Source organism: Rhinoraja longicauda, chromosome 4 (assembly GCF_053455715.1).
Source record: "Rhinoraja longicauda isolate Sanriku21f chromosome 4, sRhiLon1.1, whole genome shotgun sequence".
NCBI classification, from domain to species: domain Eukaryota; kingdom Metazoa; phylum Chordata; class Chondrichthyes; order Rajiformes; family Arhynchobatidae; genus Rhinoraja; species Rhinoraja longicauda.
This window is the reverse complement of record NC_135956.1, coordinates 46,783,160-46,799,098: the sequence shown is the minus strand read 5'-3', so window position 1 is coordinate 46,799,098 and position 15,939 is coordinate 46,783,160. Positions and strand designations below refer to the sequence as shown.

The 15,939-nt window shown below is 38.0% G+C and overlaps 1 protein-coding gene across 3 annotated transcripts in view; it reads right to left on the bottom strand.

Annotated features, from left to right (window-relative positions):
• Positions 1–15,939, bottom strand: part of fam91a1 (family with sequence similarity 91 member A1) — a 53,274-nt gene that overhangs the window by 33,044 nt on the left and 4,291 nt on the right. Inside the window, exons 2-8 of one of the 3 annotated variants that reach the window (XM_078397680.1) lie at positions 9,828–9,912; positions 9,047–9,198; positions 8,074–8,131; positions 7,130–7,197; positions 4,845–4,958; positions 3,795–3,885; positions 2,588–2,650 (exon numbers count right to left, since the gene is read on the bottom strand). In XM_078397680.1, coding sequence (XP_078253806.1) covers positions 2,588–2,650; positions 3,795–3,885; positions 4,845–4,958; positions 7,130–7,197; positions 8,074–8,131; positions 9,047–9,198; positions 9,828–9,912 — 631 coding nt within the window. Of the gene's footprint in view, positions 1–2,587; positions 2,651–3,794; positions 3,886–4,844; positions 4,959–7,129; positions 7,198–8,073; positions 8,132–9,046; positions 9,199–9,827; positions 9,913–15,939 lie in introns of those variants that run through there. The other 2 variants (XM_078397682.1, XM_078397681.1) reach the window with 2 other exon arrangements.

Sequence of the window (15,939 nt, the reverse complement as noted above, 5' to 3'; positions counted from 1 at the left end):
TGAAATTTGGAAGTGTTTGGGGTTCTGGATAGCAAGAGATATGGTGAATGCACAGGTGGTACTACTAAGGAGTGGACAAGGTGCAAGCTGATATCTAGGTTAAGGATCCGCTAACAACACAAGGACAGCAAGATGGTTAATCCAAGCGTCCTGCAGCCAGGGAATAGAAGATCCTAACCGCAACTTTTCACACCTATTCTAGACTTCTTTTTTTTTTAAATCACCCCATTTATGTCTCATCAAAATCTATTAAACACATAAACCCTGTAAGGTCGTCAACCTGAAACATTATATCTCTGTAGTGGAAAGAACTACAGATGATGGTTTAAATCGATGGTAGACACAAAATGTTGGAGTAACTTAGTGGGTCAGGCATCATCTCTTGAGAGAAGGAATGGGTGACATTTCGTGTCGAGACCCTTATTCAGACTGATGATGTACCTGCCTAACCCATCTCTAGCATATTGTGTTCTTTTAACCTCACAACTATCTGCTTCTAGTGATGTTACTGAGAGGGACAGCACAGTTCATCTTCAGGCAGTAAATACAGGTAGTTCTGTTCTAATGTGATGATTCAGGTCCTAAAAAACTTTGTGTTATAGAAAACAGTGTTAGAAACATAATTGTGTCAATGGAGGAAAGGGGTGAGAGAATTCCAGACTCGCAATAACAATGTTTTTTCTCCATAGAATTTTCAAAAACTAAGGTCATTTTAATCGCATCCCTAATTCATCAATCATGTTATATCCAATTTGTGACATGGAAACATGCTTTATAGCACAACTACCTGGACCCTGGAATCTTCCATATGACGTTTGTGATGGCACCTCAATAAAATTATGCATTTTTAAGATAATGTGCCTCACAAGAACTTGAACAGTGTACAACTTTTTCAATAGACAATTGGTGCAGGAGTAGGCCATTTGGCCCTTCGAGCCAGCACCACCATTCAATGTGATCATGGCTGATCATTCTCAATCAGTACCCCGTTCCTGCCTTCTCCCCATAACCCCTGACTCCGCTATCCTTAAGAGCTCTATCTAGCTCTCTCTTGAATGCATTCAGCGAATTGGCCTCCACTGCCTTCTGAGGCAGAAAATTCCACAGATTTACAACTCTCTGACTGAAAAAGTTTTTCCTCATCTCCGTTCTAAATGGCCTACTCCTTATTCTTAAACTGTGGCCCCTGGTTCAGGACTCCCCCAACATTGGGAACATGTTTCCTGCCTCTAACGTGTCCAGCCCTTTAATAATTATATGTTTCAATAAGATCCCCTCTCATCCTTCTAAATTCCAGTGTATACAAGCCTAGTCGCTCCAGTCTTTCAACATATGACAGTCCCGCCATTCCGGGAATTAACCTAGTAAACCTAAGCTGCACGCCCTCAATAGCAAGAATATCCTTCCTCAAATTTGGAGACCAAAACTGCACACAGTACTCCAGGTGTGGTCTCACTGGGGCCCTGTACAACTGCAGAAGGACCTCTTTGCTCCTATACTCAACTCCTCTTGTTATGAAGGCCAACATTCCATTGGCTTTCTTCACTGCCTGCTGTACCTGCATGCTCCTTTCAGTGACTAATGCATTTGAACACCCAGATCTCGTTGTACGTCCCCTTCTCCTAACTTGACACCATTCAGATAATAATCTGCCTTCCTATTCTTAGCACCAAAGTGGATAACCTCACACTTATCCACATTAAACTGCACCTGCCATGCATCCGCCCACTCACACAACAAGTCACCCTGCAACCTCATAGCATCTTCCTCACAGTTCACACTGCCACCCAGCTTTGTATCATCTGCAAATTTGCTAATTCAAGACTGACTGTTCTGAAGTGTGACTTTAAGTTACAATCTCTTGTACTAAAGTGAGATTTGAGTTATCCACCTTCTGACATGAGGCAAATGTTAAGAATGAACCACTTCAAATCAGATAAAGCTTCCTTTATGTAATTTAAGGTTCTTTATGCTATCCAAAAATATATTTTGCTCTATCATATAACAGGTGTTTGAATTGCCCATTGAAAAGGTTCCAACAGATGCAACATTAACACAATGATCCCATCTAAGATTAAGCCACAGGCTTCTAAGAATTTTAATTCAAAATAACAGGAACAACTTGGAATTTAGTGATATAACTACTAAGTTACAAAATTATGTAGTTCAGGAGGAGACGATATGGTCAATGTGCTAACAATTTGAAGGAGTTACCCCATATATCTATCTCTTCTGCAAATATTGCTCACCAAACATCCAAACTCCCTTTTGTAAGTTAATATTCCATCTGCTGCAATCGTGTTCTCAATATTTACCAGATCAATTGTTTTGCCAATTACCTTAAATTTATGCTTACTGAGCCAAACCAGTTTCTTCTTATTTGCTCTACATCAAAAGTAGAGATCCGAGAGCAAACTCTTTTTTTAAAGCACCTTAATCTTGACTGCGAACAATCCTACTTTAAAATCATTGTGAAAATAATTTACGCAAGGGATAGATTAATTCATAAATTCACTCAGATCACATGCTCCTTTGTAAGGTTCACCTTTTAGTGTTACTGAAAGCTCACTGGAAGCACACTGCTCACCTGCAATACAGCTGTCATCAGATATTGGTACATCAAGGTAAATGAAGCCTTTGTTATACAAACCTGCAAATGTGAAAAGCAAACGGGTCAGTTAAGTGCAGTCATACATTGTTGATTTATCTTGCCCAGAAGACACAAATGTACAGTTATTTTCAACTCGTGCTCAGTGCTTTTAATTTAATTCCCATCTTTTTAAAACTAAAAACAAGTAGCAAATGGTTTTAATACTGAGGAACAGGTCTGCACATCCTTTTAGGGGGTCATATTAGATAAAGCCAGGATAAGCAACCTGACATATAGATTGCCTTCTATTCTTCCCAACAACCTGCCATTACCCAAATCTTACAAGAACTTTCCCCTGCTCTCAAACAGATCCTGTTATCCTCCAACTTCAACATGATTTAAGTGCAAATCATATGATTGAATGAAAAAGCACTTTTAATCCGTTAATATTCACAACAAACAGTTGAAAGTATTTCCCAAAGTTTTTTTCAACCAAAATGCCAGAAAAGACCTTTAATCAACAAATTGATAATGAAAACTATTATCTATAGAATTATTATTAAATAAATGTATGTTCTCCCCATGAACTGTGAGGGGTTTCTCCGGTTTCGTCCCGCACTCCAAAGATGTACAGATTTGTAGGCTAATTGGTGTGGTATAATTGTAAATTGTCCCTTGTGTGTGTGTGATAGTGTTAGTATGCGGGGATTGATGGTCAGCGCAGACTTGGTGGGCCCAAGGGCCTGTTTCCGTGCTGGATCTCAAAACTAAACTAAAAAAGAGGAAACATTTCTTCATTTGACAGGGATGCAAATCTTTGGAATTCTCTACTGTTAGTGGCTGGGGAACTAGCCACAGTTGATTAATCTTACCCAGAAAACACAAATGTGACAAGTGTATTCGAGAATAAGATTGATGTATGTTTGAAAGGAACTGAGAATGAAGCACAGGGATGAAGTAGAATTTAGTATGTTGAGCTGCCACAATCTTACATGAGTCATATAGCTTTCTCCTGCTCCAGTTAAAAAAATGTTTTGATCTATCCTTTCTGCAAGGACAAGCCAAGCTTGCACATACCTTTGCTGAAATCCATCTGCCACACTTGGGTTCAACAAGTAGTTGAACCAATTATTGAGGGCAAAGTTAAGAGTTTCAGGATTCAGCAAGAAAAGTTTTGTGAAGACATCCTAAAGAACATACTCACCAAGAACCACATTGTGTTCCAATACTCCAACCAACTGAGGTCCCGAATCAATAATTTTATCAATAGAACTCTTTTCAGGCCCAGAACAAAGCTAGAAAAATAAGGCAGCTATTTTGAAAATGATCTAAGATGAGAATCAGAAAATACCCAAACTTAAGTTTTTCAAAGACCACAAAGTTACCAGTTAGTTCGATGATTTGCAGGTTGGCCATATTTCTGGATCCCACAAGGACAGACTATTGGATTTGAAAACCGAATCTATCTATAACTGGATTTTTCAAAGGTTGAAACGTGTTCCAATTCACCCCTTCCAATCAAACACTTTGTTACATTTTAATGATGCCCTTTAACCTTCTGCTCTTTGGACTATTAAAGACTTGCCCTCAAAGCTGTCAGCTTCATGTGCTGAGCTCTTATTTCAAAATTCCATACTCAACCCAACTCCGAGCTATTTTTCCCCTTCTTAATCTAGTGCTTAACTTTGCCCAGACTAATACATTGGCTGTCTCAGTTCCCTAGCTGTGCCAGGACCTGGCCCTCTGTTCCCAGACCCTGTGGATTATTGATAAATAATTAGTTACTTCACCAACCACATTGATGTTGATTGACATCTCGCCGCACCCTCACTTCTATTTTCACAGGTAGAATACTGACTTGGTAAACAACCCAACTGAGAAGGGCACACTTATACTGACTGAAAGGGTTTAAGAATTTTTCCATCGCTAATAGATAACACTCCGACATCTCCTCCAAACCCCGATGCTCTTAATAAATCTATTATCAGCTCCCAGATTATAGGCCTCAACTTTTCTCACCCTCTAAATGAATGCCTCTCCAACCTCACATAACTGAAGACAGATATTCAGAAGAGTCCCATGCAATCACTATTCCATGCTATTCTGTGCACCAAATTAACTTATTTCAGGGTTGCATTGGATGTTGTATAGATTTGAACTCAATCATTAATATGAATCTAATGCTCTTTGGCCACAAATACAAGAGCAACAAACTAAGCTTCTGCCATCAACCATTATTGTTTTTTAATTTTACCTTGATATCATCCTCTGTGATAAAACCAGCCTGAACCACCCACCATGGCTCAATAGTAATCTCTACAGGCTTCACTGGTAGCAAGTCACGAGCTGTTTTCCTCCTGAAAAATTTCTGGAATATTGATTGTTCAACACAGTTAATGAACTTCCATTATCTATCGATTACATACTGTTTACTCTACAATTAGCAAATGCCATTATATTCCTCAAGCAAAGTTGATTTTTGAAAACATATTAAACATTAAAAATTGAAATTACTGGCCTCCATATTATGCTGAAAAGCCAACAGATATACTTTGACCTGCTAGCTTTTACACATTTAACTAGCCAGAAGCTCAGGACTCCAAGCATAGATTGAAGTCTCGCATTTTGCTCCAGGTATCCGCTTTGGACTGCTCGATTCCTCATGGAATCCAACAGGCTAATACAGACTTCCTCAGATCTTCCCAGGAAATCTGCCTGCTGCACCTTACTAAAATCAATGGAAATAAACATCTGTCCACAGAACATTCAGCAGACCACATAATTTTAATTAAAACAGAAAATGTTCGAAATACTTGGGTCAGGCAGCATCTACGGAGAAAAAGTGTTACTGATTACGGTCAATGATCTTTCATCATCAACCTGAAACGGTAACTGTCCGTCTCTCCACATATCTGACCCGATGAGTATTTCGAGCATTTTCTGTTTTGCTAAAAATTTCCAGCAGAAGCAGTTTTCACTTTATGCCTTTTTAATTTAATTTAATGGGTTAAAGTGTGTGCAAGTATTTTTAGTGTTTCAATTTTAATCAGTTTAATTTATGATTTGTATTTATGTTAATAGCAGTCAGGTATTTCTAAACAATTGTTAATGCCATTACTGTCCAAGCAATGTTCGAGGCAGAGGCAAGAAAGGCCCTGTACTGCACCGCATCTTGGCAGTAGCTGAAAATCAGAGTCCCAATGCGAGATTTTGTCCAGCCACAGAGGATAAAATAGTATGGCAGCGGGTGGGGGAATGGGTTTGAGGTCACTGATCTATTCAATGTATTTTCATTGGAGCCCAATTATATACAGGTCTTCATTGGTCTCCATCATTCTTTTTTTTCCATATATACTACTCATTAAACCAGAGAGATTTCAGAGTTGTATGATAGAGGTCGTTCCCACATTACGAACACCTGACTTATGGACTCATCTACCTACATAAGAACGAGCTCCCACAATATCATGAAATTGAAAAGTCCAATGTCAATATGTTCGTTCCTACAAACAATTAATTTCCTCTGTATTTCTTCATTTTTTGTCAATCTCCTTTCTTATCAGTCTTGTGTGCGTTTGATGCCATTCATTACAATACTGTGGAGATACGGTTAGCATATTGAGTGATGTTTGTGTGCAAAATTTACATATGGACGTCTGTTAAAATGGAAGCTATTTGTTACCGGTGAATGGCTTATACTTATAACATCTACTATTGACATACTGCGCTTCATTTCACTGGCAGTAATGCTTAAAGTGGGTAAAGTTATAAATCACCTTCTTCCAATAATTTTTCCGCGTGTTGTCTCCAACATGGTGCTTTTACACTTGTTCATTCCGATCAAATTGGGTATTACAACTAGCCCACAGGTTTAAGATAAATCTGAGCGCTCTTCATTGTCCTAATAACAAGACTATTCTTTGTTCTGCAAAACCTGACCCAGGTTCAGATAAATGTCTAGATTGGCGTTGAAATCTCCAAGTTAAATTAAGAGGCTCTCCAATTCAACATATGCAGATCCAAAAAGGATTTCTCATATTCCCATTGCATAAAACTGCTTAAACGTAGACACAAATTGGCCACAACCAATGACAGAGAAGCTATGACAGCTTATACAATTGAGTTATTCATTCATTTGCAAGCTTATCCTTTTCCAGGGCACAGTTGGGCCATACTACACAAGGATGGCAGGTTCCAAATTTAAGGGTATTAATAAATCAGATTTACAACAATTCAGAAAATTCCTGTTGACCATTTCTAACATTTTATTAGTTTTATTTAGAAACAATTCTTCAGCAGTCCAGATATCAGATTACTAATCCAGAAACATAACCACTTTAAAATTTGCAGAACCATCTTTAAAATTTGCACTCATATAAAAATAAACCCAAGCCCATTATTGAGGACTCAATCATGTGTTTCACTCTGCATCTTGTTATTTTCTACTGTAAAGGGAAAGAAATACCACTTGCCCAACATAGAATCACATCAGTAAAATGGAAAATCATACTCCTTCAAATTAATTACAATGGAACTCACTTTAGATGATCTACATTGATTCATGAGGTCAATATACTGGTTCCTTCCAATTCCCAGAAGCCTAAGACCTTTAAAACAAAAGCATGTTTATTAAGCCACTTTTTCAAAACCCCCAAGAGGTTTATTGTTAAAACAGCTGCAAAAACAGTCATTGTAGCATGGCAAAAGATTCAGAGGCACTGAGCAGAGGCTTTATCAAACAACATTTTTAATTGAGCGAAATATGATAACCAAAGAACTAGACATGAGAGATGAAAGGACATGAAAGGACAAAGAGGCAGATCATGGGAGGGAATTTTTGAGTTTCGGTTGTTATGTGGATTCACAGTGCAGAAACAGGCACTCTGGCCCAACTTGTCCATGCCGTCCAAATTATAATTCTGGGCTAGTCCCACTTGCCTGCATTTGGCTCAGGTCTTTTTTAATCCTTCCCATCCATACATCTACTCTGAAGAAGTGTCTTGACCCGAAACATTGCTCATTCCTTCTCTCCAGAGATGCTGCCTGGCCCGCTGAGTTACTCCAGCTTTTGTGTCATACATCTATCCAAATGACTTTTGAAAGTCAGATTTGCAACCGTTCCAAGCTTCATATGGCAGCTCTTTGCAGATACTGACTACCCTCTGAACGGAAAAGTTCACCGAGGTCCCTCTTAAGTTGTTATTTTTTAAACAGTGACTTTATTTCCAATACTACGTTTATTTTTCAACGTCAATTTTCAGTCAGTGACCCAATCTTTTACCCTAGAAAGTTTCCAAAACTCTTTACTCTTTCTACTCTTTAAAGTCCAAATTTTACTGCATGTGTCCTAACTTGCACCATCCCAAACTCACATCAACCCTGCATTAAAAGGGTTCTAAAAGTCATTGTTTGTTGGACACACACCACAAAACAAAGAATGAAGAACATTTGAGATGGCTTTACTCCACCACCAAAAGACTTACAATCAGCAGCTGTGAAGTTAGGTAACGAATCATAACTTTTTTCACTATTCATGATATCCTAAAAGAGAAAAGAAAAATAATTCTTTAAATTGGGTTCTGTTGTGAGCTGCATTAGTCCGAAACTATAGAGATCGTGTTCCTGAATTATAAAACTACTGGTATAAAATCAGCTAACTTACAAGGATTGGCACACTTAGCAATTTATCAGGTTTAGAATCATTGGCTGAGGTTGATGTGCTCTTGCTAATCCTGCAGATTATATTTATAATCCAAGACCAATTGTCTCTTCCTGCACCCATTATTAGCACCAATAGTCATAACTGAGAATTAACAAAGTGCCATTAATGACATTTTATCTACCTGAATTTCAGAACATGTTTCTATGGAGTACTGTATTAGTAATTAAAATCGGAGAAAAATAAAAAAGGGCGGGGGCAATAATCAGATTTATAAGATTAGATCAAGGAGGGGCCGGGTAGCTCGCATGCAGCATAAACACCAGTGTGGTGAAATGGTCCATTTTTGTGCTCTACATTCCGTGCAGAAGATAGGACACTGAAGAAGCCATTCAACTCCTTTACTAATGCCATCCAATTAATCCCATTTGGTTGGAAGTCTGGGCTCCAATGAATGGAAGCAATAGAATCTTAAAGGAAGATAGACACAAAAGCCTGGAGTAATTTAGCGGGTCAGACAACATCGCTGGAGAAAAGGAATAAGTGATGTTTCGGGTTGGGACCCTTCTTCAGTCGGACCCGCTGAGTTACTCCAGCTTTTTGTGTCTATCTTTGGTTTAAAACAGCATCTGCGGTTCCTTCCTACACACAGGATCTTAAAGGATGCAGGCTTGCATCAATAAAAGAACACCTAACCGAATGAAAAATAACACCTCAGATTTCCATGAGTGTGTGCATAATATTGCATGTTAAGACTCCTGCTTGACAGTTTGAAGTTAATGAATTATTAAACTCACCTCCATAATTCCTATATAATAGGAAAAAGGTGTGACCCGCAATCCCTTCACCATTATGTCAGATAAATGGTATGGATACAACATGAGATGTTCTCTGCTATACTTAAATAGCTCTTCATAGTATTTGCGTTCATCTTTCTTAATGCATCTAACTGGTGACAGGGGAAGGTTGAAAATTAAGTGAGAATAATCAGGAAAGCAGACAAATTAAAACTACCACAACTACAGAGCAAAACATTGAGGCACATCAAATTTGATCATTTTTTAACAAAACAAAAGCAAAGTACTGTAAATGCTGAAAATCTAAATTAAATAAAGAAGATGGTAGGCAGAGCAGGCAAAAAGATTCAGTTTCATGTTTCAAGACTGAAACTGAGGTTTTAAGGAGTATTTAGAGGAGGAGGGAGATGCAGAAGTTTTCAAAAGAGAATTCCAGAGTTCAGATCTCAGATAGCTGGAGAAATTAAGATGCACATTCTATGAGTTTATTGTGGATATGATCTTTTGACCAAATAATTTTGGACAGTTTTACCAAACCAACTTGTGTTTTAAGTAAAGAAAATCTAGCCATTAAAATTGTTATCAATCTGGTTTTCTTAAACATTTGGATTTAAGAAAGAATGTCAAGAATGTTTCATTATTAAATAATATACAATTCTAGAACATTGGGTAAGATTTGAGGATTTAAAGCTTCCCCTTTTCATTGAAGGATTCGATACTGAAGCATGTGCAATTTAAAATAATGGAGGTCAGACTTCACATAAATTATTGTTCTGCTTACCCAAGTTAGTTCTATACCGCAGCTGATTGCGGATGCTGTAAAGCAGAACCTGTTTCTCATACTCGCGCTGAGAGTTCCCGAAGCTCTGCAAAAGATCACAGCTTTTTGTAATTATCAGAGCTCTTAACAGTATTAGCACCAGTGACGCAAATTTATCTTGAGTTGCAAAAATAGATCACAATTAAGAGTGTGTTCTTTTTGCATAAAATCACCAGATAATATTTTTGTCATGTTCATCAAAAGCTCAATATTGGTCTGAAAATTGTGAACTTGCCTTTCCTTCAAGTACACCGTAGGATCATTTAGTCGATCTATGATGGGGCCTTGGCTCAACAAATGGCATCTTAGAAAGTGATGTGCTACTGCCTGAACTGGAGATTTAAAACAGACTTAAGGAGCAAGATTGTCACCCAATGTTTCCTCATGGCGAATAATTACAAGACAGTTTCCTGTAAATTAATGTGGTGCCACAACAACCAACTCTCACTCAATATTAACAAAACCAAGGAACTATACGTTAACTTCAGAAAGGTGAAGTCGCGACCACATGTCAGTTTTCATTGATGGGTTGGCAGTGGAGAAAGTAAGCAGCTTCAAATTCCTGGACACTAATAACTCAGTGGACCTATCGTGGGCCCAGCAAATAAATGTAATCATGAACAAGGCATGCAAGCGTCTCTACAGAAGCCAAAGGTCCCACACCAACAGGTTCAGAAACAGCTACTTTCCTACAACCATCAGATTGTTGACCTGATCTGCATAAACGTAATCCTACCTCAGCAGCGGAACATAACAGGTCACACTTGGACAACCGTGGACTTTTTAAAATTAATTTACATTGTACTCTCGATCCATCCACGCTCAATACCAGTTTTATTTGTAATGGAATTTAAACAAAACTATCTTCCAAGAGGAGAAGCAGAATATGGATGTATTTGTACGCTTGCCCATATCTCAAGGTTTTGGATCATATTTGAATCCTTCCTGGGTTACTGCTCCCGTCAGAAATGCGGCCACATGGCAATATATTTAAATAGAAACATGGGCAATGCACAGTTTGAACAAGGGCGCTTATCTCAACCATTCAGATTGCTCTGCAAGATGCAAAGAAATTGCCACAAGCCGAGTTCCTGCACACAAGATGTGTGCCACAGCCGGCAAATCCACCCCACTGGTCTCCCAAACATTCACATATATATATGTGAAGTCCATAAGACTTAACGCTCGTAACCTGAGAGGGACCTGTACTGAATCAAGGTTAACACGTGTCCTGGTCTAAAGGAGAGGGGTATTTTTAGAGGTCCCATCTTTCAGATGACACGCTAATGTAAGGTCCTGGGTGTCGTATCGAATAGATGCAAAACACCTACAGCACCATTTCAAAGGAAGAACATTGAACATCATAGCACAGTATCAGGAACAGACGATTTGGCCCACAAATCTGTTCTGAACACAATGCCAAGATAAGCTAATCTCATCTGCCTGCACATGATCCACACCCTTCCACTCCCTATATATCCACATGCTGATTTAAAAGCCTCTTCAATGCCACTATCTCCCCCTCTCTCCTCTCCCCCTCACCCACCCTCCACCCCCCTCCCTCCCGAGGAGATAGATTTAAACTTTAAAATGTGAATAACTTTAAAAATATAACACCGATTTCAATGAAACTTCTTCCATTAGCACCAAAGGGACGACGGTGAGTAAGGTGGGCCGACAATTGTTGCGCTATCGTGTACCGTTTTGGCTGTAGTCCAGGAACAAACAAACCAGATTTCTTGTACATAGATAATATAAATTTAGATGAAGGCAAGCAGACTATATGCTTTCTTTACCACTCTATCTATGTGTTTCCACTTTCAATAAGTCATGGATTTAGACCCCAAGCTTCCTCTGTATATCAATGATTAAGGGTCTTGCCATTAATTGTATTCTCCCCATTGTCCTTCCACAGTGCAAAACCTCACACTTGCTCGGATTAAACTCCATATGCCCTTTCTTTCCCATTTCTGTAACTGATCTATACATGTTTACTTTGACAGCCTTCCTCACGGTCCGTAACTCGAGCAATCTTGATGTATTCTGTAAAACTATACTAACCATACTAACCATCTACAGTTACATCCATTACAAAGAGCAATGTCCCAGCACAGACCCCTATCTACACATATAATCATAACTTTATATATTTCATGTACTCCACTGGTCACAGACCTCCAGCCTGAATAACACACTTCCACCATAATCCTCTGTCTTCTTTCAGTAAGCCAGTTCTGAATCCATATAACCAAGTCACTATGAATCGTGGACATTTTTTCCTTCAGTCCTGGCTAATACTTACTCCTCATCCCTTATAAATCAGGAACCAAGAAGTTCAGCAGATGGATGAACAGCAGGCTACTTACTGGTAAACATTTAAGAACACCAAAGTTAAGAGTAGCAGATACCACTGAATGAAATGCAAACGTGGGCAGCGAAGAACTACACAAAAAAAAGTTACAGTACAAATCAATGAACTCATACTGCAGAAATTGCCATCAACAAATCAATAAATTAAATGGTGGAAGGGCCAATGATAAAGGTGTAAATAAATGCATCAGGAACAAGTCGAATAATTCAGCAGTGGCAGGTCATTAAATTTACAGAGCAGCAAATAACAGTGAGCTAACAAATTCATGGAGCACCAGGCACAGCAACAACTCATAAGATTAACGGGAAAAGCAATCATAAATCAACTTAATGACATTGCAGGCACACCAACAAATAAATAAGCTAGCAGAGCAGAATTAATAAATTCATAACCAGCATGCCAGATCAATAAATGAAGCAGCATGCAGCAGGGAATTATAAATTCATAAAGCGCTGCATATAATAGAACAATAAATTAAGAATATAGCAGACACAACTATAAAATTAATAAGTTAACAAGTAGCAGACAACAATGAATTAATGCAAGATCATATACCAGTCAGTTGTTGAGAGGAATTGGGGATTGGGCTGAGGTTAGAAATGTTAGAGTTTACGTGTTGGAAGTTGCAGATTGCCATTCAGATGCTGTGAGAAACATTTCATCAGACAGTACCAGGGAAATAGTATAACTTAGATGAATTTGCACTCTCACCCCAATCAGAAGGTTGTGGGATTGCTGGATTTAAGCACAAAACCAGATTATGCTGCTCCATCTGAAATGCAATCTTTTGGATTGCACTCCAATTAAAGAATCTCATGAGACTACTTCACGAAGAGCATTGGCAAGTCTGCCCCAAACTGCATTCCGGTAATTGGTTAGTTAGCTTATTTATTGTCACATGCACAGAGATATAGTGAAATGCTTATTCTGCTTGTCATCTGGTCAAATCATACTGTACATGATGAGTACGATAGATTCTCATTCTGGAGCAACAGAGTCGCTACATTCTGGCATAAGCAGAACTGCAATTTCCAAAAACCACAGCTCAAAGTAAGCCCATGAGAGGGAAAGTTTGTAGAGCACATTGTGCTAAACAACCCACCCACTTCAAGAATTCGGTTTTTAGTATGTGACAGTTCAGTGAAAATACCACACCATGCTTTGAGTGGATGGTGTACAAATTATTGTTAAATTATGTCAGCTTTCTTTTTTTGTCACTTTAATCTTTATTGCTTTTATGCATACACAAATAAAATACACATATAACAAAACTTGCAACAGTGCAGCAGGGGAGGGGGTTCAGTTTACAATTAATGATGCAGTATACAGAACTATTTTCTTATTAAAACATTTTCCAATAACTTACATTATTGTCAATAAAATTATAGTGTTTATGTCTTTATTTCTATACCTAATCCATTTTTCCCATTTGCTGTTAAACTCGTCTTCTTTCACGCTTAGAGAATATGTAATTTTCTCCATCACAAATATTTCCTGTACTATGTCTAACCATTGTCTAAGTCTGGGTGTGTCCGTTTCCAGTTTCTTGTAATGGCCTTTCTGCCAGCTGTAAGTAGGATTTTAACCAAGTAATGATCTTCCTTCAGTACCACTGTAGTTATATTACCCAGGTATAAAATGGAACACTTCTTGGAGACTATATATCCTAATACCTCCTTTAATACCGAATTCACTCTGTCCCAAAATGGTTCTATTTTTGGGCAACTCCAGAAGATATGTGCATGATTTGCGTCTGTGTGGCCACATTGCCTCCAGCATGTTTGTTGCTTTAGAATTTGCTTGCTTTTATGTTATGCATAATAAAGAAACGAATCAAAATTTTCCAATTAAATTCTCTCAATTTTTGTGAATTAGTGGATGTCTGTAGTGTTACACACATATACCATTCTTCTTCTGAGATTGTGATGTTCAATTCCTTTTCCCACTTAAATTTTACATAAATGTAGTTTTAGCTTGACATTCCATTAAACTATGATAAAGTTTAGAAATAATCCTTGATGTTTTTTGATGATACGCATTGACTATCACTTCTACCACTGGATTCTTTTCTTCTGGTGCCTCCCTTTTTACTTTTTTGTTGTAATATTCTCTCAGTTGGAGGTATCTAAACAAGTCTTGGTTCCGAAGTGCAAATCTGTCCTTCAAATCTTGAAAACTTCTTAGGTCTCCATTTTCAGTAACAGTACAAAATGCAGTCATTCCTTTTTTCATCCACTCTTTAAATGTTGAGTCATACATCCCTGGTTTAAAATCACTATCCAAAGCTATCCATCTTAACACTTTTTGTCCTTTATTCAATTTAAGTTGTCTGGTAAGAGTGACCCGGGTTTCTAAAGTAAATATCGTTATTAGATCGATTATACTCCTGATATGTCCAGGAAGTGCTTTTTCTCCCAAGAGTGTTTGGATGTGGAAGTCAGGGATATATGTCTCAATCACTTTCCACCTAGTTATGTAGCTATCCACACACCAATTAATTAGTGGTCGAAGTTGGGCTGCATAGAAATATATCCTAAAATTTGGAAGTGCCATTCCACCTTTGTCCTTTGGCAACTGGAGTGTAGTGTATCGAACTCTGGCCTTCTTTCCTCCCCAAATAAATATAGATATTAATTTATCCATTCTGTGAATTGTTTTAGTGGTACCTCTATTGGCAGAGATTGAAACAAGTACAATAGCCTTGGCAAAATATTCATTTTCACCACATTTATCTTACTTCTAAAATCCATTGGGTAGGTGGACTATCTTTCTATATCCTTTCTTATGTTTTGGTTGATGTGATTATAATTGGCCCCATACAACATTGATATATTTTTCGTTATATATACCCCTAGGTATTTGATTGATTTTGAATCCCATTTAATATTATACTTTTGTTTGATTTCTTCTGGAGGAGCACAATTAAATAGGAGGATTTGAGTTTTTGAAATATTCAATTTATATCCTTCATAGAAATTAAATTTCTCTATGATCCCCATCATCCTTGGAAAGGAGGTGTTTACATCCGTGAGATACATGATTACATCATCTGCAAAAAGGCCAATTTTATGTTCTCTGTCTCAGTTCCCTATCTTGACCGATCGCTTGAGCCAATGGTTCAATATATATAGCAAACAGGGTAGGGCTAAGACAACATCTCTGTCTCGTTCCTCTTCCTAACACAAATCTCTCAGTTAAGGACCCATTCACCTTCACTCTTGCAGTAGGTTGCTGGTAAATTGCTTTAATAACTTGAATTGAATCTTCGGTAAAGCCAAATCTTTCTAGTGTTTGATATAAGAATTCCCAATTTAACCCTATCGAAAGCCTTTTCCGCATCTAGGCTTATCAGGACAGCGCGTGTACTTTCCTTTTGAATCTTATTTATTATATGTAGGGTTCTTCTAATACTATCCTGTGTTTGTCTGCCTATTATAAAACCAGTCTGGTCTTCATCAATTAAATCTGGCATGAACTTTTCAAATCGTTTGGCGATAATTGAAGAATGTATTTTATAGTCCACATTTAGAATTGATATCGGTCTGCAGTTGGTACAATTTTCCTTGTCTTGTTCTCTTTGGGGATTAATGTTACAATTGCCTCTTTCCAAGATGAAGTCTTGCCTTCTTTGATGATCCAGTTAAAACTTTCCATTCAGATCTTGGCTCAAAAATACTGCACAATAACCACAAATATTCACGG